General features: G+C 39.1%; 1 protein-coding gene across 1 annotated transcript in view; it reads right to left on the bottom strand.

Annotated features, from left to right (window-relative positions):
• Positions 1-26480, bottom strand: part of ANO4 (anoctamin 4) — a 395947-nt gene that overhangs the window by 232526 nt on the left and 136941 nt on the right. The window contains exon 2 of the mRNA XM_047866608.1: positions 3596-3787. Coding sequence (XP_047722564.1) covers positions 3596-3650 — 55 coding nt within the window. The 5' untranslated portion in view covers positions 3651-3787. The remainder of the gene's footprint in view (positions 1-3595; positions 3788-26480) is intronic.

Raw genomic sequence — 26480 nt, 5'->3', positions numbered from 1 at the left:
ATCAACATTTAAACTACATAATCACTCCTCAACTCTTAAAACTGAGAACAAACTGAGGGTTGATGGGGGGTGGGAGGGAGGAGAGGGTGGGTGATGGGTATTGAGGAGGGCACCTTTTGGGATGAGCACTGGGTGTTGTATGGAAACCAATTTGTCAATAAATTTCATAAAAAAAATAAAATAAATAAAATAAAATAAAATAAAAAATAAACTACATAATCACTCCTCAACTCTTGATTGACTTTCTTTACTTCCAAAACATGTAATTTCTAGTTTCTCAACATCCTTTACAGTCATTCTTTCTTGGTCTTTGTTTGCACCTACCTTTATTATTGGGGTCACCCAAATTCCAGCCATTAATTCTCTCCCCTTCTCCATCTTTACTTCTTTCTGTCATCTCTTTTCATTACATGGCTTTAAAGCCCATTTATATGTCAACAACAGTTGATTTTATATCTCCTTCCCAGGCCAATCTCTCAAACTCCAGACATGCTTATCCCACCACTCATGTGATCTGGCCAGTTCTGGATTATTGTCATGTCCATAACCAGACTTCAAATCTTGGCCCTACTTCTTCCCTAAAACTCACCAAATCTTCCCCTGCAGCCTTCTCCATCTCAGTTGATACCAGCCAAATTTACTCAGGCCAAAAATCTTGGAGCCATCCTTAGCTCTCCTTTCTCTCTTAATCCATGTCTAACTCATTGGGAAATCTTGATGACCCAACATTAAAATACTTCCAGAATCCAAATTCTCACTACCATTTCTGTCACCCCTAGTTACAGCTACCATCATCCCTTGACTTGACTATTATAGTGGCCTCCTATTTGACCTTTCCCCTTTCACCCTCTCCATCTGTAGTGTATTCTTACACAATAGCTAATGCAGTCCTCTTAAAATTTAAGTCATATAATGGGATTATTCTGCTCAAAAACCTGTAAGAACTCCCATTTTGCAAAGAGCTCTAGGACCTTATAATAGTCTACAAGGCCCTGCTCCATCTGGTCTCTATCTACACTGATGTTTCCCCCTCACTCTAGGCTCAGGGGTGTCTGTAATGTTCCTCAAACTATCAGACTCCTTCCTCATTCCATGAGGTATGCCCAAAACTTGAAGAGTACCTGGCAACCTAAGAGGCCTTCAATAAATATTTGTTCAATGAAAAGCAGGTAGAACAATTATAAAGGTATTAAAATTTGTCAATGATACCCCAATAAAGCTGGAAAAAATTAAGAAAAACTATTGTAGTAGTCTGAAAAACCACGAATGAAGGTTCAGTTCAATCCTCCCCTGAAAATATTTATTGAAAGTACAAAGATAAATAAGCCAGAATCTCTGTCCTTGAAGACCTTATGGTAGAAAGACAGGTAGTTTAAAAATGTTAAAAGACAAAGGAGCAAAACCAGGGCATCCTAGAGAGAGCAGCATGAACAAAGGTTGGGAGACATGAAATAGCATCATATGTTGGAGAGTTGAAAGCAAGTCAGTCTGATTAGATGTGATGATCTAGTAGATGCAACCACTTGGGTAAACTACAGTCCCCAGTTACTCAATGAACACTAACCTAGGTGTTCCTGTGAAGACATTTTGTAGATACAATTAAAGTCCATAATCAGTTGCTTTCAGTAAGAAAGATTATCCTAAATAATCTAGGGAGGACTGATTCAATCAGTTGAAAGATCTCAAAAGCGGAGCTGAGGCCTCTCTGCAGAAATTCCTCGTATTGACAACAGCTTCACCTCTGCCCAAAACTTACAGCATGCCATTCATGATGGCCTGCTCTGTGGATTTCACACTTGCCTATATACCTTCCCAATTATGGAAGCCAATTCCTTGAAATAAATCTCTAAATATCCATCTTCTACTGGTTCTGCTTTTCTGATTGAACTGGGACTGATATATTGAATATAAAGTTTCAGGCAGAGGGAGGACAAATGAAGGATGAGAGGCAGGAGGACTAAATCAGCAAGGGCATTTGTTTTTAACATGCTCAGAGGTTGTAACTTTACCTCATAATCAGTAGGACCAACAAGGTGAACGGCATTATTAGGAGTAGAGATGAATCATTTTGGATTTGATATGAAGAAGGTACTAGGACAGGAAGCAAGGGGAAGAGAGAGATGCTAGTGACTGGGAAACCACCCATGTTACCTGTCAGGGAGGTAGGAGGAGAACCAAGAAAGAAGGCTATCATGGAAGACAGGGAACAGTGTAGTGGGGAAGCAGTGGCAATCTGAAGCACCCAGTCTGGTGTATCAGAAGAGTCTGCCATTCAGCACACTACGATAAAAGGAGGTCACTAAGGAGGTCACTCAAGAACAGCTATGATCTACAAATCAGATTGTACTAGGTCCAAGAGTGGCTGAGAAGTGAGAGAGAAGAGAAAATAAAACTATTCTACAAGCGTGGCTTAAAAGGGAGGAGGAAAATTGGCAGTAGAGAGAAAAGGACAGTGTCAAATAAAAACATTAGAATGAGAGAAGCTTAAGCCTTCTTCATAGACTGAGGAGGAAGAGCCAACAGTAAAGCAGGGGAAAAGATGAGAATGAGGGTACACACCCTCTTGAGAGAGGTTCAAGAGAAGAGGGGTGGCCAAGCCCACAGGTGAAGGCTTAGTCAAGGACAGTGGGAAGACCTTCATTTTCTGAAGGAAAGAGAAGTCTGATGAAAGTAAGTAGAGATAAATTTGGAGGTGGAGAGTAAGGAATCCTCAGTAATTAATGCCCCACAGCCCTGGGGTAGCTCAGTGAGGTTAGGAAACAAGGTCATCAGTTGAGAGAGAGATGGTGTGACATATCTAGAGATGGAGGCTTGGCTTTAGTTGAGGCTGGGTAGCCACCTGTCAAGACATAACACAGAGGAATAAGGATCACATGACAGTTATACTAAAGGACTTCTGAACTGCCTCACAATTCAATCAATGTGCCTATGAATCAGACTGGCAGAAATGTTGCCTCAGCACCCAAAACAATGCCTGGCATAGAGCAGGTACTCATTAAATTCACTGAATGAATGAATGAATGAGTCAATGCTTAGATGAGCTCCTCATCCACACAAGCAAATAAAACCTTTTAGTTGAAATTACCTATTTTAATATCGACTCATTTTAACATTTTAAAGAAATACAGACATTTTCCAGAGCCTTGAAACTTAATACAGCTCCAGTATGTTCTCCTAATCTCCAGAGAATATAGTCAAGGCAAGCCAGATAACTTACAATTCAAAGTGGGCATTTTTAGCTTGGCTTTTTCCCTGGAGTATCATAGAGAAAATGATGAAGAAAGTGGTCAAATCTCTCTTTTGTTTTATTGTACAATATGGTTTTTTGAACTGAAAGTTTACTCACTTGGATTTTTATTTAGATTCTACCACTGTAGGTAGAATGTAGTCTTAACCTTTTCTGACACGTCAAGCTCTTTCTCTTACTGGTCTTGGTGACATTTACCACTGACCAAAGAGAAGACAAGGAAAAAAACAAAACTGTTTAAAAAGGCAAGTTTAACTGGAAGTATGGCATAATTAGGTAACAAGATATAATGCAGGCAGCATTAAGTTGCTGCTAAAATGGGTGTCTTAAGCATTTCCCATACCTTACCTGGGTGGAAGACTTTGGTTTTCCCATTAGTGATTCCAGAAGAGCTTGCCTCCATTTTTACTGACCTTCTGCCTGGTGGAAGTGAGGAATGCCTGACCACAGGCAGGCGACGTGACCCTGGGCGGCTTGCGACACTTCGCCGTTGATGGATTTGCAAACGCTTTTCAGCCCCATGAATAGATAAACTTAAACCTGGAATAAGAAATAGAAGCATTATATTAAATAAGTCAGTTCTGAATGGCTAAGATGCCAAATTATTTTCTGGCATGAGATACAGGCAGCATAAGTAACTATGGTTCACTTGTTAAGGGATGCTAATGACACTACAATTTTGACACCAATTGATTTTCACATTGCATTATATACTGAACATTATTTCATTCAGAAGTGGACATCCTCAGTTATCATGACAAAAGCTTTATGAATGGAGACCCAAAAAAGTCAAATATTAAAATTCTGCCCAAAATCCTGGGAAAATATGCATTTATTTAGTTAGAAACTGTTGCTGGTTTATTTGGATTTTCAATAAAAATTGAGAAACTTTTTTTCTTTCTTTTTAAAAAATATTTTAATTGCAGTAGAGTTAACATATAGTGTTCTATTAGTTTCAGATGTACAATATAGTGATTCAACAATTCCACACATCACTCAGTGCTCATCACAACAAATGTACGACTTCATTCCCATCACCTTTTTAACCTATTCCCCCACCCACCTCCCCTCTGGTAACCATCAGTTTGTTCTCTATAGTTAAGAGTCTGTTTCTTGCTTTGTCTCTCTTTTTTTTTTAATATGAAATTTATTGACAAATTGGTTTCCATACAACACCCAGTGCTCATCCCAAAAGGTGCCCTCCTCAATACCCATCACCCACCCTCTCCTCCCTCCCACCCCCCATCAACCCTCAGTTTGTTCTCAGTTTTTAACAGTCTCTTATGCTTTGGCTCTCTCGCACTCTAACCTCTTTTTTTTTTTTTCTTTCCTTCCCCTCCCCCATGGGTTCCTGTTAAGTTTCTCAGGATCCACATAAGAGTGAAACCATATGGTATCTGTCTTTCTCTGTATGGCTTATTTCACTTAGCATCACACTCTCCAGTTCCATCCACGTTGCTACAAAGGGCCATATTTCATTCTTTCTCATTGCTAAGTAAAATTCCATTGTGTATATAAACCACAATTTCTTTATCCACTCATCAGTTGATGGACATTTAGGCTCTTTCCATACTTTGGCTATTGTTGAGAGTGCTGCTATGAACATTGGGGTACAAGTGGCCCTATGCATCAGTACTCCTGTATCCCTTGGGTAAATTCCTAGCAGTGCTATTGCTGGGTCATAGGGTAGGTCTATTTTCAATTTTCTGAGGAACCTCCACACTGCTTTCCAGAGCGGCTGCACCAATTTGCATTCCCACCAACAGTGCAAGAGGGTTCCCGTTTCCCCACATCCTCTCCAGCATCTATAGTCTCCTGATTTGTTCATTTTGGCCACTCTGACTGGCGTGAGGTGATACCTGAGTGTGGTTTTGATTTGTATTTCCCTGATAAGGAGCGACGCTGAACATCTTTTCATGTGCCTGTTGGCCATCCGGATGTCTTCTTTAGAGAAGTGTCTATTCATGTTTTCTGCCCATTTCTTCACTGGGTTATTTGTTTTTCGGGTGTGGAGTTTGGTGAGCTCTTTATAGATTTTAGATACTAGCCCTTTGTCCGATATGTCATTTGCGAATATCTTTTCCCATTCCGTTGGTTGCCTTTTAGTTTTGTTGGTTGTTTCCTTTGCTGTGCAGAAGCTTTTTATCTTCATAAGGTCCCAGTAATTCACTTTTGCTTTTAATTCCCTTGCCTTTGGGGATGTGTCGAGTAAGAGATTGCTACGGCTGAGGTCAGAGAGGTCTTTTCCTGCTTTCTCCTCTAAGGTTTTGATGGTTTCCTGTCTCACATTTAGGTCCTTTATCCATTTTGAGTTTATTTTTGTGAATGGTGTGAGAAAGTGGTCTAGTTTCAATCTTCTGCATGTTGCTGTCCAGTTCTCCCAGCACCATTTGTTAAAGAGGCTGTCTTTTTTCCATTGGATGTTCTTTCCTGCTTTGTCAAAGATGAGTTGGCCATACGTTTGTGGGTCTAGTTCTGGAGTTTCTATTCTATTCCATTGGTCTATGTGTCTGTTTTTGTGCCATGTCTCTCTTTTTTTTTTAGTTTTGCTCATTTGTTTCTTAAATTCCACATAAGTGAAATCACATGGTATTTTTCTTTCCCTGAGTTATTTTGCTTAGTACTACACTCTCTAGCTCCACTCATGGTGTTGCAAATGGCAAGGTTTCATTCTTTTTTATGGCTAAATAATATTCTACTGTATGTATGTATATGTGTATATATGTATTCCACATCTTCTTTATCCATTCATTCATTGATGAACACTTGGGCTGCTTCCATAATTTGCCTATTGTAAATAATGCTACAATAAAGGTGCATGTATCCCTTTGGGTTAGTGTTTTTGTATTTTGGGGGTAAATACCCAGTAGTGCAATTCCTGGGTTCTAAAGTAGTTCTATTCTTAATTTTTTGAGGACCCCCATACCGTTTTCCACAATGGCTGCACCAATTTGCATTCCCACCAACAGTACTAGAGGGTTTCCCCTTCTCTGCATTCTTGGCAATACTAATTTCTTGTATTGTTGATTTTAGCCATTCTGACAGGTGTGAGGTGCTATCTCACTAGTTTTGATTTGCATTTCCTTGATGATTAGTGATGTTGAGCATCTTTTCATGTGTCTGTTTCTTTGCAGAATGTCTATTTATGTCTTCTGTACATATTTTAGTTGAATTATTTGTGGGGTTTTTGGTGTTGAGTTGTATCAGTTTATTATGTACTTGGGATACTAACACTTTATCAGATATGTCCTTCACAAATACCTTCTGAAGTAGGTTGCCTTTTAGTTTTGTTGATTATTTCCTTCACTGTACAGAAACTTTTTATTTTGATGTAGTCCCAATAGTTTATTTTTGCTTTATTTATATAGTGTTCTTCTCTGCATCTTTTTATAGATTTTGTTTTAAAATCTATTTTGTCTGATTTAAATATTGCTACTGTTTTTTTTTTTTTAATTTACATCCAAATTAGTTAGCATACAGTGCAACAATGATTTCAGGAGTAGATTCCTTAATGCTCCTTACCCATTTAGCCCATCCCCCTCCCACAACCCCTCCAGTAACCCTCTGTTTGTTCTCCATATTTAAGAGTCTCTTATGTTTTGTCCCCCCCTCTGTTTTTATACTATTTTTGTTTCCCTTCCTTTATGTTCATCTGTTTTGTCTCTTAAAGTCCTCATATGAGTGAAGTCATATATTTGTCTTTCTCTAATTTTGTTTAGCATAATACCCTCCAGTTCCACCCATGTAGTTGAAAATGGCAAGATTTCATCCTTTTTGATCACCGAGTAATACTCTATTGTGTGTGTGTGCGTGTGTGTGTGGATGCACACACACACACCACATCTTCTTTATTCAATCATCCATTGATGGACATTTGGGCTCATTCCATACTTTGGCTATTGTTGACGTGCTGCTATAAACATTGGGGTGCATATGTCCTTTTAAAACAGCACACCTGCATCCCTTGGATAAATACATGCAGAAGAATGAACCTGGACCACTTTCTTACACCAGACACAAAAATAAACTCAAAATGGATGCAAGACCTCAATGTAAGACAGGAAGCCATCAAAATCCTCGAGGAGAAAGCAGGCAAAAACTTCTTTGATCTTGCCCGCAGCAACTTCTTACTCAACACGTCTCCAGAGGCAAGGGAAACAAAAGCCAAAATGAACTACTGGGACCTCATCAAAATTAAAAGCTTCTGCACAGTGAAGGAACAATCAGCAAAACTAAAAGGCAACTGACAGAATGGGAGAAGATATTTACTCCAGCTTTCTTTTGACCCCCATTTGCATGATAAATGTTTCTCCATCCCCTCACTTTCAATCCGCAGGGGTCTTCAGGTCTGAAATGAGTCTGTAGGCAGCATATAGATGGGTCTTTTTTTTTTTTTATCCACTGTCACCCTATGTCTTTTTTGATTGGAGCATTTAGTCCATTTACATGCAAAGTAATTATTGACAGATATGTATTTATTGCCATTTTGTTAATTATTTTGTGGTTGTTTTTATAGTTGTTTTCTCTGATATTTTCCTTCTTTCATGGTTTGCTGCTTTTCTTTAGTGATATACTTGTATTCCTTTCTCTTTATTTTTTGCATATTAGGAGGTTTTGCTTTGTGGTTACCAGTAGGATTATGTATAACATCTTATGTATATAGCAGTCTATATTAAGTTGACTGTCACTTAAGTTTGAACCCATTATTTACTTATCTCCTTCCCACCATGTTTTAGTTACATGGTGTCATATTTTACATCCTTTTATTTTGTGGATCCCTTGACTGATTACAGAAATAATTTTTTTTTAATTTTTTATTTTTAAAAATTTACATCCGGGGCGCCTGGGTGGCGCAGTCGGTTGAGCGTCCGACTTCAGCCAGGTCACGATCTCGCGGTCCGTGAGTTCGAGCCCCGCGTCGGGCTCTGGGCTGATGGCTCAGAGCCTGGAGCCTGTTTCCGATTCTGTGTCTCCCTCTCTCTCTGCCCCTCCCCCGTTCATGCTCTGTCTCTCTCTGTCCCCAAAATAAATAAACGTTGAAAAAAAAAAAATTAAAAATTTACATCCAAATTAGTTAGCATATAGTGAAACAATGATTTCAGGAGTAGATTCCTTAATGCCTCTTACCAATTTACCCATCTCCCCTCCCACAAACGCTCCAGCAACCCTCAGTTTGTTCTCCATATTTATGAGTCTCTTCTATTTTGTCCCCCTCCCTATTTTTATATTATTTTTGTTTCTCTTCCCTTATGTTCATCTGTTTTGTCTCTTAAAGTCCTCATATGAATGAAGTCATATGATTTTTGTCTTTCTCTGACTAATTCCACTTAGCATAATACCCTCCAGTTCCATCCACATAGTTGCAAATGTCAAGATTTCATTCTTTTTGATTGCCGAGTATATATATATACCACATCTTCTTTATCCTTTCATCCATCAATGGACATTTGGGCTCTTTCCATACTTTGGCTATTGTTGATAGTACTGCTATAAACATGGGGGTGCATGTGTCCCTTTGAAACAGCACCCCTGTATCCCATGGATAAATGCCTAGTAGTGAAATTGCTGGGTTGTAGAGTAGTTCTATTTTTAGTATTTTGAGGAACCTCCATACTGTTTTTCAGAGTGGCTGCACCAGCTTGCATTGCCATCAACAATGCAAAACAGATCCTCTTTCTCCGCATCCTCACCAACATCTGTGTTGCCTGAGTTGTTAATGTTAGCCATTCTGACAGGCGTAAGGTGGTATCTCCTTGTGGTTTTGATTTGTATTTCCCTGATGATGAGTGATGTTGAGCATTTTTTCATGTGTTGGTTGGCCATCTGGATGTCTTCCTTGGAGAAGTGTCTATTCATGTCTTTTGCCCATTTCTTCACTGGATTATTTGTTTTGTGGGTGTTGAGTTTGATAAGTTCTTTATAGATTTTGGAAACTAACCCTTTATCTTCTATGTCATTTGCAAATATCTTCTCCCATTCTGTCAGTTGCCTTTTAGTTTTGCTGATTGTTTCCTTCACTGTGCAGAAGCTTTTAATTTTGATGAGGTCCCAGTAGTTCATTTTGGCTTTTGTTTCCCTTGCCTCTGGAGACGTGTTGAGTAAGAAGTTGCTGCAGGCAAGATCAAAGAGGTTTTTGCCTGCTTTCTCCTCGAGGATTTTGATGGCTTCCTGTCTTACATTGAGGTCTTGCATCCATTTTGAGTTTATTTTTGTGTATGGCGTAAGAAAGTGATCCAGGTTCATTCTTCTGCATGTCGCTGTCCAGTTTTCCCAGTACCACTTGCTGAAAAGACTGTCTTTATTCCATTGGATATTCTCTCCTGCTTTGTCAAAGATTAGTTGGCCATATGTTTGTGGGTCCATTTCTGGGTTCTGTATTCTGTTCCATTGATCTGAGTGTCTGTTCTTGTGCCAAGAAATACTTTTCTTTTTTTTAACTGCTTTTGTGATTTTTCCTTTCCATACTTTTACTTATGGTCTTTCCTTTTTAAAGAGTCCTTTTAATATTTCTAGTAGGGGCATCTGGGGGGCTCAGTTAGTTGGTTAAGCAGCCAACTCATGGTTTCAGCTCAGGTCATGATCTCACAGTTTTGTGAGTTCGAGCCCCATGTTGGGCTCTGTGCTGGCAGTACAGAGCCTGCTTGGGATTCTCTCTCTCTCTCTCTCTCTCTCTCTCTCTCTCTCTCTCTCTCCCTTTCTCTGGTTCTCCCAACCTCACGCTGTCTCTGTCTCTCTCAAAATAAATAAATCGACTGTCAAAATTTTTAAAAAAATATTTCTTACAGCGTTGGTTTAGTGGTCATGAACTCCTTTAGGTTTTGTCTGTGAAACTCTGTCTCTCCTTTTATTCTGAATGATAGCCTTGCTATAAAGAATATTCTTGGCTGTAGATATTTCCCTTTCAGCATTTGGAGTATATCATGCCACTTCCTTTGGGCTTGTAAAGTTTCTGCTGAAAAATCCACTGATCGCCTTATGGGGATTCTCTTGTATGTAGCTGTCTTCTTTTTCTTGCTGCTTTTAAAATTTTTTCTTTATCACTACTTGTTACCATTTTAATTACTATGTCTTGGTGTGGACTTCCTTTGGTTGATTTTGTTGGGAGAATCTCTGCACCTCCTGGATCTTGGATATCAGTTTCCTTCCCTAGATTAGGGAAATTTTCAGCCATTATTTCTTCAAATAAATTTTCTTCCTCCACTTTTCTCTCTCTTCTCCTTCTGGGATCCCTATAATGCAAATGCTCTTATGCGCAATGGACTCACTGAGTTCCTTAAGTCTATTCTCCTTTTGCATAATTCTTTTTCTCTCATTTCTTCAGCTTTATTACTTTCCAATACTGTCTTCTAGTTCATTAATTCACCCCTCTGCTTCTTCCAGCCTATTTATTCCATCAAGTTTATTTTTAATTTCATTATGTTCTACACATCTCTTATTGGTTCATTTTTTTTATGTTATCTATCTCTTTGTTAAGGGTCTCATTGATGTCCTCCACCCTTTTATCAAGTCCAGTGAGTATCTTTATGATTAGTATTTTAAATTCTCTCTCAAACATGTTACTCATATCCATTTCACTTAGGTCTCTTGCTGTGGTTTTGTCCTATTCTTTCATTTGTGATATATTCCTCTGTCTCCTCATTTTGTATAGTTTCTCTGTGTGTTTCTCTGTGTTCAGGAAGTCAGCTACATCCCTGTTCTTGAAAGTAGACCAGCTGTGCACTTTTAACTAGGTGGTGCAGGTCCTCCTCCACATGAAAGGCACAGCTGAAGTGGAGACCTGGGCCAGCTGGGTCACTCCACAAAGAGTCCCCGGGCAATGGGTACAGTTTTAACAAGGTGCCCACGTCTTCCATGGAAGGTGGGGAGATACAGTGCTGGCAAGGTTTACATGGGTCTTTTGGGAGAGGGGATCCACAGACGGAGGCAGGTCTGGCTGGAGAGGCAGGGTATGGTGTAAGCAAATTAGGAAGTGAGTGCAGGCGCCACACTAGTTCTCACAGGTGGCTGTGTGTTTATGATGAGAGGTAGGGGAGTGAAATGTTCCTAGAAAAGGAACATTTGTTTGTTCATAGAAAAGCTTGTGTTTTCCTAGAAAAGTCTCTCAGGGAACTCAGATTAGTAACTGACTTTCCCTCCTGTAAGCTCCAGGTGACTTTTAAACTGCTGCTTCAAGCTGTATATCCACAGGCTGTTAGCTATGCTCTCTTTAAGGTCAGGGGCTCAGCTTTCTATCACCCTCTAGGCTCTCTTAGAGCTGAGCCCGCTGATTTTTAAAGTTCTAAGCTTTAAGTCCTGTTATTGTAAGTACTCATGAAATTCAGCCCCTGATTTTCAGAGCCCAATGTTATGGGGATTTCTCTTCCCCTGATAGGCTCCCCAGTGTGCTAGTCTGTCTCTCACCACTCTGCACCTTCAGCTACCTCCCTCCTGTGATTAGACTCTAGGGGTTTAGGTTCTCAGAGTCCTGGCCCCTCCTACCCTCTTCTGTGTGGCCTCTTCTCTACCTCTACTTGTGGAGTGTGTTTGGCCAGGCTTTGGGCCCTTTTCTGGGTTGTTTGCTCTGAAGCAAGTATTATCTAGTTGTATCTGTGAGACAAAGTAAGTTTAGGGTCCTCCTTCTCTACCATCTTCCCGGTAGTCCCCAAGCAACTTTTTAATTAACAAATAATTGAGAAGTTTTTCCACAGGACTCATGTAGAGAACAGTTGAAGACTGAACTTGGATTTACACCTCTGATAACCTTAGAATTATATACCTTTTGAGACCTATTTTTTCCAGGAAAATTTCAAACATACCAAAAGCAAAAAGAATAGTATAAAAAAACCCACATACCCATCACCTAGCTTTAACAAACATCAAGATTTTTCTATAAAGCTGAGGAGAATAAAATATTTTTCTAATCTTTTTTCATCTATTCCACTCCCTTTGTTGTTGATTTGTTTTTTAGGTGCTGGAGTATTTTAAAGCAAACTCTAGACATCTTGTTAATCTGATCAAAACCAATATTAATTGTATTGCCTTACACATTATATCAATATGAACTATACCTACTAATACATATGAACCACATAAAAAATTGAAGAGAGTTTTTAAAATATTAATAACAAATTAATAATGAAAAGATTTTCTTAAAGAACACTCATTGATCACCATTTGAGGTTGCTAAAATACCAATTACTCAGAAAATTGATAAATAAAAGGAAAGAAGCATTTATCCCTGCCTTTCCTTTACTAACCACATTTCAAGGTAACCAAAGCTGATAAGATAAAGTTCTTCACTGCAGATTTCCAGCTAATAAATTACCGATGGAAAAGAGAATTGGAAAATCATTTTAGAAGCTACAGTGAATATAAAAGTAAGTTTTGTCCAAAGAAGCACCATGAGGAAAGAGCTAGAATTCAAGCACATGGAAAACTAAATCCAGATCTTTAAAAAAAGAAAGCCAAGGAAAGGTGTTAGCCTTATTTAATGCCAACCAGTCAGGGAAACATGGTCAGGAATGATGCCATCTTATGGAGGAAAGCTGAGTTTCAACAAATTGCAAAACCTTTTATTAAGAGGAGAATATCTTGAATTTGAAGGTAGAAATTTAGTCCTGAAAATTACCTTAGTGGCTGGCATTTAATCGGGTGCTTTATACAGATGAGGAAACTGACCCTGTCAGGGTAAAACAATCAGTCTACTTATTAGTCCTGGAAGGCCACAGTAAGAAGTCTACCAAAAACTCAGAAATAAGGGATATAAAAGCCTGCTCAGAGGTAAATTGTAAATCAGCAATCACGAGTCACGTCAGAAATATAAAGAGTCATCTTAAATTTCCCCAAGGGGAGGAAAAAAGACGTGACTTGGGCCAGACTGTAAATTCTAAAAAATTTTAAGAAACCTCAAATCAGAATGAAGTTTGGTCAGCCAAGTATAAAAAGAACAACAATAACAAAACCTGTAATAAACAAACATGAGCAGTGCCCATCCAGGTAACAGCCTCTAAGTTCAAGAGTTCTAACAGCCAGGAGTGCCTGGGTGGCTCAGTTTGTTAAGCATCCAACTCTTAGTTTTGGTTCAGGTTCTGAGCTCATGGTTCCTTTGAGTCCTACATCAGGCTCCACGCTGACAGTGGGATTCTCTCTCTCCCTCCCTCTCTCTGCCCCTCCCCCGCTCACTGTTTTTCTCTCACTCTCAAAATAAATAAACTTTAAAAAAGAGTTCCAACAGCCAAACAGTCCTGAGACACAATTTTACTCTCCTTTATCCATTTAAGTGCCCTTGCTCTAACAGCACTCACCAGGCAACCTTCAGATTAAGATTTGGCTTCCATTGCAGGAAGAGAGTAATCATACTAATGTTCCTATCTACCCAGGAACCAAGGTTCTCAGTGTGGGCTAAAAAACTGGCATCCTGAGTTTCTTTCTATACACCAATCTCCTCATGATTGCTTAGAATGAATCTGCCCACAAGATCTGGTTCTAAGCCCTCAATGCTTTAAGTCTGAGATTTATTCTTGGGAAATTCACCCAGGTAAGGCCAGCCATGCTGGGTGGTCCCTTGGGAGACAGCCTGGCAGCTTTGCCCTCACAGTACATGTCCCACTCTGATGCTCAGACGCCTGGGCAAGTGTGGGCCTTCTACTCCTAGGTGTCTCTCTGTGGGCAGGACTAACACAGTGGCATCAAACTGGTATTTTCACCATGTCATGCTTTCTATCATGGTTGTATGTTCCACATTTCCAGAGAGATGCAAAATTAATATCTTCAGACCCATAAAGACTCCAGAAGAATGCAGACAAACTTTTAGGTGTCAGATGAAGGGGCTGGGAGAGATGTTTTAAGTCAGCATCAGAGAGTACATGCAGTCTGAGTCTGCAACCATGAAACAGACCACTCTTTCAACATTTCTTGTCCCTTTTACAGAGGATTATTGGGCTAAAGGAACTAGAACTGTGACTCACTGTGGCACTTCTAGTTCTTATAGAACTCCTGTCAAGGAGGTATAAAATGTTAGAAATGAGAATAAAAATCACACTGTGGAAATAAACGGCACAGATACTTGGAATTGTTGAACATTACATGTTAAAAATATAGTAATGTAGATCATGTGGTGTGATGTCAAAATGTAAAAAACAAAAAAAAATTCATGAGTATGGCCAGGAGAGAATAGAAATGAGGAAGATGGGTATGTTACAAGGGAATTGGGAAGAAACCCTTATTGCCTCAGCAAATCCATACGGTCCTCCAGAAATTAAGATTTCTCAGAGTTGCAGATAAAGTACCTGGCCCATCAGAGCTCTCCTCATACAATGGCAAAGTCCATGGCAGAGAGATATGTAAACAAATAGCACACAAAACATCAAATATACTCCAGACATGAAAAGTTAACATTTATAGAAGACTCAGCAGTCACATCTTCAGAAATGAATTATCAGTCAATAAGTTGCATCATCCAATTTGGTCTTAACTACTTTGAAAAAAACATTGATGATTATCTATTAAATGCCAGGCACTGTGGTAAATACTGATAATTACCCCATTAATGCCTCACCCCAATCCTACAAGACAGAGAATTGGCATCTACATTTTACCAACAGGAAACCTGAGGCCCAAGAGGCAAAGTTACTTGTCCAAGGTCAAACAAGTAACTGAAATTTTAACCCTAATCTTTTCCACTATTGCATGTAGCCTGGTTAATGTAATTAAACTGATTAAATTAGCTATATACCAATATATAGACAGTTTTAAGTGTATAATGGTTCTAAATAATTTAACAAGGCAGGGTTGGAAGGTATGGTATGCTGACATTCCTTTAACCCAAACTCCTATCAAACCATGTCTTCGCCCTCTTTTCCATCCATTCTGAAATGTCTTCCTGGTTCTTAAACAGCTACCAAATGCCTTAGTTAAGAATGAGCTGAAACTGCACCTTCTCCTTGAAGCCTTTCTGGTTCCTCTGGCTCAGAGTCAACACTGTCTCTAATCTTGCAGTTAGCCTTTACCATGCTATGCTCTTGTACTCTCCTTCACCCATCAGCACATGGCTGTCCCATTTCTCCAGCTATCTCAAGAGTCTCTAAGGGCAAGGATCACACTATGTACTTCAATTCCTTCCTCAGCTCTGAAAAAAGTACAATCCATACAGAGATATGGGATGACAATTTGCCTTCATCTCCTTCTCCTTCTGCACGCTGCATTCTACATGGTGCAAAGACTCCTTCGGCATAGGCAGAGCAGAGTCAAGACAGGCAAGGAAATGATACTGAGTATGTTGACTCATGCAACTTTTAATTTTATGCTTCCTGTTTCACTATACACTCATCGCCTTTCCTAGACTTCTTCAGGCCTGAAACTTGGCTGCTTTCCTCAGCTTCAGCAGATAGCTTCCTCCCCAACTGAGCTGAAAAGGTGGAGCCCAGGCAATGTAAAGCTTCTAGTCTTCCTACTTTTCTACCTTAAAATATCTTTAAAAGAGAGTATCTTTTTCTCTTGAGACCTATCATCTACCTTACTTGATAAAGAAAAAATCTGTAGGCAGAACCTTGAGAAACACATCTTTTTAGGAACGAAGACAGCAAGTACAGTAGGTATTAACATGTGAGTACTGGAGTCAGGGTTTCTGGGTCCAATTCTTGGCCACACCTTTTTCTACCTATTTTACCTAGTGCAAGTTACTTAATCTTTTGTGCCTCAGTTTAGTCATCTGTAAAATGAGAATAATAACAGTTTTCTACCTCAGAATCGTGAGAATGAGTTAATATCTGCAAAGTGCTCAGGGCAGTGCCCAGCACACAGCAGCTGCTCAGTGCAAGGCAGAGGTAATCACTGCCTTCTATCATATCAATGACTCCGCTGAACTTTTCAATCTCACCCCTTAGGCCCTAGAATTTAACACTGTTGGCTCTGCTCATCTGCTTTTAAACAATCTCTTTGGATTCTAGGACACCCTTCTTACTGCTTCCTCTCCTAACTGTAAACTCTCCTCTCTCTTGTTCTCAAGGGTGAAAGTGTTAGTTTCCTCGGGCTACCATAACTTATTGCCACAGCTCTGGTGGCTTGAAACAACAGAAATTTATTATCTCCCTGTTTGGGAGGCTAGAAGTCTGAAATCAAGGTGTTAGGAGGACTGTGATTCCTCCAGAAGTCTCTGGGGGTGAAATTTCCCTGCTACTTTCAACCTCTCAAGGGTGCTGGCATTCCTTGGTATTTGCCTTGTGACCACATTACTCCAATCTCTTGTCTCCATAGTCTCATCACCTCCTATCTCCATCTGCCTTTTTCCTACAAGGACAGGCATGGTGGCATATAAGGCCCACCTGGATAATACAAGATAATCTCTTCACCTTAAGGTCTTTAATCACATCTACAGACTCTTTTCAAATAAGGTCTGGGGATTAGAACATGGATGTATATCGGGGGGCCATTATCAGCCTACCATAGCAGGTGTTCCCCAAGGTTTTGACTTTGCTCTTTTCTTTCTCTCCACCCCTTCTCCAAGTGATCTTCCAGACTCCATGTCTTCAGCTGTGTGGACATGTCCCAAAGTCACTCTTGTTCTACACTGTCTCCCATATTTCAAACCCATCTTTCCCACTTGGCCTGAATCTCTTCCCGAAAAATTTGGTGAGTCCACAGAACACAAGAAATGTTTAATATTTTGAGAACAGAAAACAAACTCAGATTTATTTTAAGCACCTCCTTAATTTCTCTTAAAATCCTATCTCACATGTGAATATTGTTCTCAATAAAATAATATTCTTTGGTGCTCCTTCTCTCTGGCTCACTTCCAAGGTGCACTAGCTCCAGCTGCATTGCGCAGTACAAGTGCGCCCGTGGAAAAACGATTTGCTTTCATCTAAATGTCACTCCTGTGATTCAGAAGAGCTCTGTGCCACAGGAACATCTGCAGTTCTGTTGGTGTTTTACAACTTGCAGCCATAGCACCTCTGTGTTCTATCACACTCCTAGTCATTTCTTAGATAAATTATTTTTCAAAACACTGAAAACCTATGTTTTGAATGTCACTACCATGAGCAAAACAAAAAACTCATCTATTCCTGATTAAGGAAAAAATTAATTTGTGCAAGGGGATGTTTGTTTCTAGTTTTCTCTTTTTCTTAGATTTAACTACAAAGTGGAGAACAAATCCAGCATTTCCTCTTCCCAGAACACTTACAAGAATGGAGGTGAAAATTCTCCTGCCTGCTCCTGAGGCTTAGAATTACTTCTCAAATTCTGGAGCTTTTCTAATATCTTCTCTCATTTGGCTCAAAATACAGTTTACAAAATATTTATAAGATAGCTGATACCCTTCAGTCTCCTAAGGAAAAAAAAAAAGACTCAAACATATAGAATGCATTTGGCCAAGAATGCATCCCACTTATCATAAGCTTAGGCATGTTCCCATTACAGGGGGCAGAATTTGTGCAATCTCAGTCAGATGAGCTCAGGTGGACCCAGAGCAAACATTCTGAGGAGATTTGAGTGCCAGAAATGGTGGGTAACTGAATGTGGGTGCATTCCAGGGAGCAATCACAGATGCTGAGATTTAACCCATATGAGGCCCTCCTGGAGGGCTGAAGATGAAGCACTGTTTGGCCTCAGTAGGCCTGATGAGAAGATTTGCAACAATCCAACCTTCCTCCATCACATCAGGTCCTTAGGTGTGTCATGCCTCCTTCTGTTTGGTCTGCATTGTAACAGGGATTACCATGGCATCGTAAGACGCTCAAGCACTTTGAAAAAAGACCAACATGCTAAAGACTAGGTATATTACCGAGATTTAACTTTTGGCTCAATGTCTACATGAAGAATTTACAGTATGGAAACCAATTTGACAATAAATTTCATATATTGGAAAAAAAAGAATTTACAGAACCAGAGAGTGATAAGAGCCTATAAGAATATTTAACCAGGGGCGCCTGGGTGGCTCAGTCGGTTAAGCGGCCGACTTCGGCTCAGGTCATGATCTCGTGGTCCGTGAGTTCGAGCCCCGTGTCAGGCTCTGTGCTGACAGCTCAGAGCCTGGAGCCTGTTTCAGATTCTGTGTCTCCCTCTCTCTGACCCTCCCCCGTTCATGCTCTGTCTCTCTCTGTCTCAAAAATAAATAAATGTTAAAAAAAATTTTTAAAAAACATTAAAAAAAAGAATATTTAACCAGCATTACTAAATTCAAATAAAGTGCTGGATATAAATTACTAGGGTTTCTCTCCTTCAAACCCACCACTAGATTCTAAATAGCCTTTTTGTAACTTCTTTATTTCCTGTGGCTGAGGCAGATTTCAAGTCTCGTTTTTTCCCTTCTGCTACAGAATTCTACCAGAAGCACTTCATTTCAGGGAACCACAGTGACACAGTAGATTACTGTCCCCGGTTCATACCTCCTCTCTGCCATGTGGCCCATCAGTACTTCCCAGTTGGGAGGGAAAGTGTGTTCCCCACTCCAGTGATTTGGACTTGGTGATCATGACTTGCTTCAGTCAATGGGATGTTACTGCATGTAATGAAAGCAGAGACATGAAATGTGCCTGCACAGTTCTGCCTGAGTTACTTCTTCCCTGCTCCCTCCCTACAGTGGCTACATCCATTTCCATGGCTCTCATTCTACTGGGCTCTAATATTACCCTTGCCTCTTTACACATAGTTAAACTTCCCACTGTTGCTAGACCCTGAATTCTTCACTACCTCTTTCCTTAATGCAACCCCTCCTTTGCAACAGAAGAATCCCCTTTATTAAAATCTCTTCATTTGTTAGAATTCTGTTTTATCTTGAACCTTGATTATCATAGATTTGGAAATTCATCCCTCTCAATTTTAACCCTTAAAGGCTCCACATCTTCATCAGTGAACAACAGTATCACTGAAAATTTCCTTGGAAGTTTCTCAAAAACTCCATGTGTGCTATCTTTCACCTTTATTCTCCCAAGTTGTCTTGTTCTGTGTCACTTTGGTCAACTTTTTTTCTTCGCTACTCTGAAGGCTAATCTAAACCCTGAATTTCTCACTTCACGTCATCCTGTGATATTTAACTTATCCTAAATCTTTACATTCTCACTCAGGAAAGCACTGAGAAAATGGCTATGGAATTCTTGTTACTCCATGAAAGTTTAAGGGTTTTCCTTGTGTTCTGTGGCCTTAGGCACAACATATTCCCGCCACCCCCCACACCAACACATATTAAACTTATAACAGAAAATTGTCGTAGATGATATTTAAGGATGTAAATAAGATGGAAGTAGGCAGTTACATGAGTATGGTTTAAAATTAATACCTTGGGAAAGAGCTCTTTTTGAGATCTTCAGTTGTTAACTGATCGGTTCATGGAAGAAACATTTGTTAAGAGCTCACTCCGTGCTAAGCACTGAGGATTCAGAGATTAAAGGATAGAGTCTTTACAGTTCAAAGTGCTCACAGTCTGACAGAGAAGGCATACCCTAGTCCTAAAGTAGCAAAAAGCTAGGGTTTCTAATGTAATCTAGAAAAAGATGTCAACACTTCCTGGGTTTAATAAAAAGAAGAGAGAAAGATCAGGTCATTTGGTCTTTCCTTAAGCAGCCAGTGAAAAGGCATCTCTGCTATTCCTGAAACAAATTTATTTGGCATTTTTCATAATAGAGTGGCATGGTCAAATGTTATCAAACCCCAAGCACATACAGCTGGGGGTAGGCAACAAAAGTAACCAAGAAGCTAGGTATCTACTTCACATGGTAAAACCCACACACTGTGAAAAAGTACACAATGCAATTCCTAAACTTCAATGGAACCAATGATTAAGTGATATCACCAAGTGAGCAACTCAAATAGCATAAGAACATTATTTCTTAAAATCCTTGGACTCAACTTTAACTTATCTTGGCAGTCAATAAAATGCTTCTAGAAGTTACCGGTAACCTCAAATGATAATCATTAACCCTCAAAAGGGAACAATGCTTTATATAAGATTTTGTTCATTTAGGCAAGTGAGCACAGTTTAGTTGAAAAGAATTCTTTTTTACAGAATGGTTTATTTCTATTGAAAACTACTAAGCTGTACATGCTCTTGGGCCCAATGACAGAAACAAAGATGATGAAGGAAGAATCTGTGTTCTTGCAAGGAAAAAAGGTATGTAGAAGTAACTAACAGTAGGGAGAGGTGAAAGCCCACAAGGGAGGGGAGATCCAGACTACATACACTTCAAGGGGTGAAAGGGGTCAGCACACCTTTCCTATAAAGGGCCACAGAGTAAATATTTTTGGCTTTGCAGGCCATATGATCTCTGCTGCAATTACTCAACTCTGCTGTGGTAGCCCCAAAGCAGCCATGATAATATGTAAATAAAGTGTGGCTGAGTTCCAATAAAGCTTTAATTTCAAAACCAGGCAGTGGGGCAGATTTGGTCCAGGGGCTGTAGTTTTCCCCACATAGAGTTGTGGGGAAGACTATCAGGCCTCTTGAAGAAGACAGTATGTCATGTCACTAAGTCTAGACTGCTGGGTAAGTTTCTAATAGCAGAGAAGGAGGAAAAGAGCATTCTTGGCAACAAAGGCATGAGGGTATTAAAGAACAGAGCCAATTCATGGAAGGAAGAGGTGTCCAATTTCAAACATGTTTAAGATATGTGAGCAGTGGGGGCACCTGGGTGGCTCAATCAGTTAAGCATCTGACTTAGGCTCAGGTCATGATCTCATGGTTCGTGAATTTGAGCCCCATGTCAGGCTCTGTGCTGACAGCTCAGAGCCTGGAGCCTGCTTCAGATTCTGTGTCTCCTTCTCTCTCTGCCCCTCCCCTACTCATGCTCTGTCTATCTCTCTGTCTTTCTCTCAAAAATAAACATTAAAAAATTAATTAATAAAAGATATGTGAGCATTGGGGCACCTGCAAAGTCAATTAAGTGTCTGACTTCAGCTCAGGTCATGATCTTGTGGTTGGTGAGTTCAAGCTCCGCATCGGGTTCTGTGCTCACAGTTCGGAGCCTGGAGCCTGCTTCATATTCTGTCTCCCTTTCTCTCTGTCCCTCCCCTGCTCACACTCTGTGTCTCTGTCTCTCAAAAATAAATAAACATTAAAAAAATTTTTAAAAACACAGATATATAAGCAGTAACACTGGCTCTTTAGCCTAAAAGTAATGATAACAACAACTTTCTTTTCTATGGAATTTTTAAATTTTTAGACAATTTGTCAAGAGCCTTGAGTACTGAACTTAGAGTATAATCTTCATTTTAGGACAGTGAGGAATCACCAAAGATATGTGAGCAAGGTTGGGAGGGTGCATCATCAGAACAGGGATTTAAGAAGAGACTGCCTACTTCAACTGGGGAAATAGATCAGGGTAAGAGCCATAGGGGCCTGGATCAGAGCAGTGGCAATAACGATAAAACAGATTAAAGGGAGATTGAAAGTAGCTTCTGTAGAATTGGATGACCTATTTGAGATTTAGGAGTGTGAGGAAAGAATCAAAATTAACTTAGGATTTGAAGATAGTAACAAATAAAAACACAGATGGGGTATTTGATAGGTAAGATGTTAGATATGCTAGGTCTCTGGCTCCCCCTGGAAGTAAAAGTCTTTTACAAGGTATTAATTTTAAGCCACACTCTTTGGATTTAGACATCAAAATAAAACGTTCACCCAGCACTGTCAGAAATAGAGGTGTGGAGTTTGGAAATGTTTCTGGCTGGAGTTCTTTGCCTAGAACTGCACTGAGGGGACCAGTGAAAGAGACAGATTAATGATAAAGCTCTGAGGGATGCTGTAATTTCTGGAGAAAAGAAATGAGATCTTCTAGATAAACTTGAGGGAACTTCCAGAAGGGGAGTAACCAAAACAATAGCAACAATAGTTAGTATTTGTTGAGGGTTTACTATGTGTCAGGCATCATTCTAAGAGTAATAAATACATTAACTCATTCAATCATTGTGTCAGTCATACATGGTACATACACACTCTTTATCTCCATTTTACAGAGGAGGCGAGTGAGGTACAGAAATAGTGTGTAACTTACTGAAGGTCACACATAGGTGGCTCAGCCAGGATTTGAACCCAGGCAGCCTGATTAGCCTACACAGCAATATTTGCTTTCAGTAGGAGAAAGGAGTCAAGGGACTAACTGCATGCTAAAGGAAGGTGGAAGAAGTTGAGAACTGAGAAGAGAAAGGGTTAAAGTGAACTGAGACAGAAATAGATGCCAAAACACAAGAAGCTGGAGAATGAAAAGATGGGCAGTGAACACAGGAAGTGCAGACAGTGAATTCAATACATTGAATTCAGGTCCTGTGGCAGGCAGAATAATGGCTTCCCTAAAACGCCCAAGTCCTAACCCCTGGAATCTGTGAATATGTTACCACACATGGCAAAGATGACTTTGCAAATTTGATTAAGGACTTTGATATGGGGAGATTATGCTGGGTTATATGGGGAAACCTAATCTAATCATGAGTCCTTAAAAGCAGTCTTTTAAATCCAAAATAGAGCCTTTTGTGGCTGGGGTCAGAGAAAGATGCTCCATTGCTGGCTCCTCGAAGGGGCCACAAGGCAAGGAACGTGGCAGCTGGAAAAGCAAAAGGAAGAGAAAAACATTCTCTCAGAGAGCCTTCTAAAGGAACATAGCTCTGCTAACAATTTGATCGCAGGTAACTGAGACCTGTGTCAAACTTCCATCTTGCAGAACTTTAAGATAATAAATTTGTGCCATTTTAAGCCACCAAGTGTGTGGTAATTTGTTACCATAGCAATGAAACAGTAATCCAGGTCCCCATCTCTCCTTAATTTAATTGATATTTTTGCTAATGATTCCAAGCCCCTGGTCTATCTCAGGCCACCACTACTGACAATGAACCTTCCTCAAAGTCAGCGCAGTCTCCCAGATGTTCAAGGCAGTGTACTTTGGGGACAGGGAAGGAGACAGATGGTGAAGTTGGCTCTGTCTGAATGTCCTTAATCAATATTTGATTTAACTGACCATAAAACAAATGTTAATTTAGAAAAGTTTAAAAATTTATCAAAACTAAATTCAGAATACAGCCCACGAATTATTTACTGGTTATAGCTCTATGATAATAACAATGCAATTAAATTTTTAGCCATATAATGTGCTTCTATAGACACCTGATATAACAAATGTTTGAACAACAACAACAAAATGACATTAAATTACATGCACTTTGCAACTTTTTAATCAAATATACAATGATTATTTCAAAGGAACAATGAAGGTTATTTATGCAATTTGAGTTATAAAGTTGATCTTGACTAATTTCAGTCTTAATTAAATTTCTGATACTGTTAATAATTAATAAAAATTCATCTGGCAGACAACTGTTATATTGTAAGGCCCATTTGAGAGGTCTTAAATTATAAATATATATATTTTCCTTCCTTAAACATTTATTTAAAATAATTTATCCCTTACTTTGCAAAAATATTTACCAAAAGGATTTGAGATAACTCAAAGCAAGGCATATAGTCACACATTTTTACTCTATATGATTTTTTAAAGCTATTTTGTCACCTGTTATATAGTGTTGAAAGCCTGTTCATAGGAAACACTGACCTAAACAACATGCCAGATCACATGGACCTAATAGATATATACAGAACATTTCATCCAATAGCAGCAGAGTAAAAATTTTTCTCAAGAGGTCCTGGAACATTATCCAGGACAGATCATAAGTTAGGCCACAAAAATATCCTAATAAATTTAAGGATATTGGAATCATATCAAGCATCACTTCTGACCACAATGGTATAAAACTAGAGATGAATTGCAAAAAAAAGGAATATTTGCAAATACATAGAGATTAAACAGCATGCCCCTGAACAACCAACAGGTCAAAGAAGAAATCAACTGGGAAATAAAAATATGAGCCAAATAAAACAGAAACACAATATACTAAAATGTATAGGATGCAGCAAAAGCAGTTAAGAGAGCAGCTTATAGTGGTAAACACTTACATTAAGGAAAAAGAAACATCTCAAACAACCTAACTGTATACCCCAAAGTACTAGAAAGAGAAAAGCAAACTCTGGCCAAATTTAGCAGAAGGAAGAGACTATGTTACAAAGATCAGAGTGAAAAGAAAACAGACTTGAAAGATCAATGAAACTGAAAGCTGTTTTCTTTTTAAAGATAAAATTGACAAACCTTTAGCTGGACTAAGAAAAAGAGCAAGAAAAATGAGAAATGAAAGAGGCATTACAACTGATAACACAGAAATACTAAGAATCAGCAGAAAACTAATATGAATAGTTGTATGCTGACAAATTAGATAACCTAGAAAAAAATGGATGAATTCCTAGAAATGTATAACCTACCAGGACTGAATCATGAAAAAACAGAAGATCTGAATAGACCAATTGCTAGGAAGGAGATAAAAATCAGTAATCAAAAACCTCCTGGGGAGCCTGAGTAGCTCAGTAGGTTGGGCAACCAACTCATAGTTTTGGCTCAGATCATGATTTCAGGGTTCATGAGATTGAGCCCTATATCGGGCTCTGCACTATGTCAAGGAGCCTACTTAGGATTCTCACTTCCCCTCTTTGCTCCTCCCCCACTCATGCACTGACCCATGCTTCACCCCCCGCCCCAAATAAAGAACTTTAAAAAAACACCTCCCAGGGAACAAAAGTCTAAGAACAGAAGGCTTCATTGGTGAATTCTCCAAATATTTAAAGAAAAATGAATACCATTCACTTCCCAACTCTTCAAAAAAAGAATCGAAGAGAAGAGAATACTTCTCAACATGTTATGAGGCCAACATTACCCTGACACCAAAGCCAGACAAGGACATTACAAAGAAAGGAAATTTCAGGCCAATATCCCTGATGAACATCCTCAAAAATCCTCAGACAAACTACTAGAAAATTCAATTCAACAATACATTACAAGGATCATACACCATGATCAAGTGTATTCCAGGATTTCTTCCTGGAATTCAAAGATAGTTCAATACATGCAAATCAATATATGTGATATACAACATTAACAAAATGAAAGATAAAAGTGATGATTACCTCAATATATGCAGAAAAAGTATTTGACAAAATTCAGCATCCTTTCATGATAAAAAGTCTCAACAATCTGAGTATAGAAGAAATGTACCTCAACATAATAAAAATAAAAAGATATGACAAGCCTATGGCTAACATCATCCTGTAAGATCAGGAACAATATAAGGATGCCTATCCTGGGGCGCCTGGGTGGCTCAGTCGGTTAAGCATCCGACTTCAGCTGAGGTCACAATCTCACAGTCTGTGAGTTCAAGCCCCGCGTCGGGCTCTGCGCTGACAGCTCAGAGCCTGGAGCCTGCTTCAGATTTTGTGTCTCCCTCTCTCTCTGCCCCTCCCCTGCTCATGCTCTGTCTCTATCTTAAAAATAAATAAAAACATTAAGAAAAAAAGGATGCACATGTATTCAATATGGTGCTAGAAGTCCTAGCCACAGCAATTAGGTACGAAAAAAAAAAAAAAAAAGAAAAATGTCCAAATTGGAAAGGAGAAAGTACAAGTAAAATTCTCTCAGTTTGCATGATGTATCATTTATAGAAAACCCTAAAGACTCCACACACAAAAAACTGTTAGAACAATATATTCAGTAAAGTTACAGGGTATAAAAATATGCAAAAATCAGTCACATTTCTATACATTAACAACAACCTATCTGAAAGAAAAATAAAGAGAACAATCTCATTAACAACAGTGTCAGAAAAAGTAAAATATTTTGAAGTAAATTTAACCAAGCAGGTGAAAGATTTGTACACTGAAAACCACAAAACGCTGATGAAAGAAATTGAAGAAGACCCAAGTAAGTGATAAGATATCCCATGCTAATGAATTGGAAGAATATTGTTATAATGTCCATGCCACCTAAAGTAGTCTACAGATTGAATAAAATCTGTTGCAAAATTCCAGTGGCATTTTTCACAGAAATAGAACAATCCTAAAATTTGTATGGACTCACACACACACAAAAAAACTCCAATAGCCAAAACAATATAAATAAAGAAGGCCAAAACTGGAGGCATCACAATTACTGATTTCAAACTATATTACAAAGCTATAGTGATTGATACAATATGGTATTAGGATAAAAATCACACATAGACCAATGGAACAGAAAAGAGGGTACAGAAATAAATTCATGCATATATAGTTAGTTAATTTATGACAAAAGAGCCAAGAATACACAATGGGAAAAGGAAGTCTCTTCAATAAATAAATGCTAGGGAAACAGAACAGCCACATTCAAAAGAATGAAACTGGACCTCTAACCTT

The sequence above is a fragment of the Prionailurus viverrinus genome, chromosome B4 (assembly GCF_022837055.1).
Source record: "Prionailurus viverrinus isolate Anna chromosome B4, UM_Priviv_1.0, whole genome shotgun sequence".
NCBI lineage: Eukaryota > Metazoa > Chordata > Mammalia > Carnivora > Felidae > Prionailurus > Prionailurus viverrinus.
This window is presented reverse-complemented; position numbering and strand designations above follow the sequence as displayed.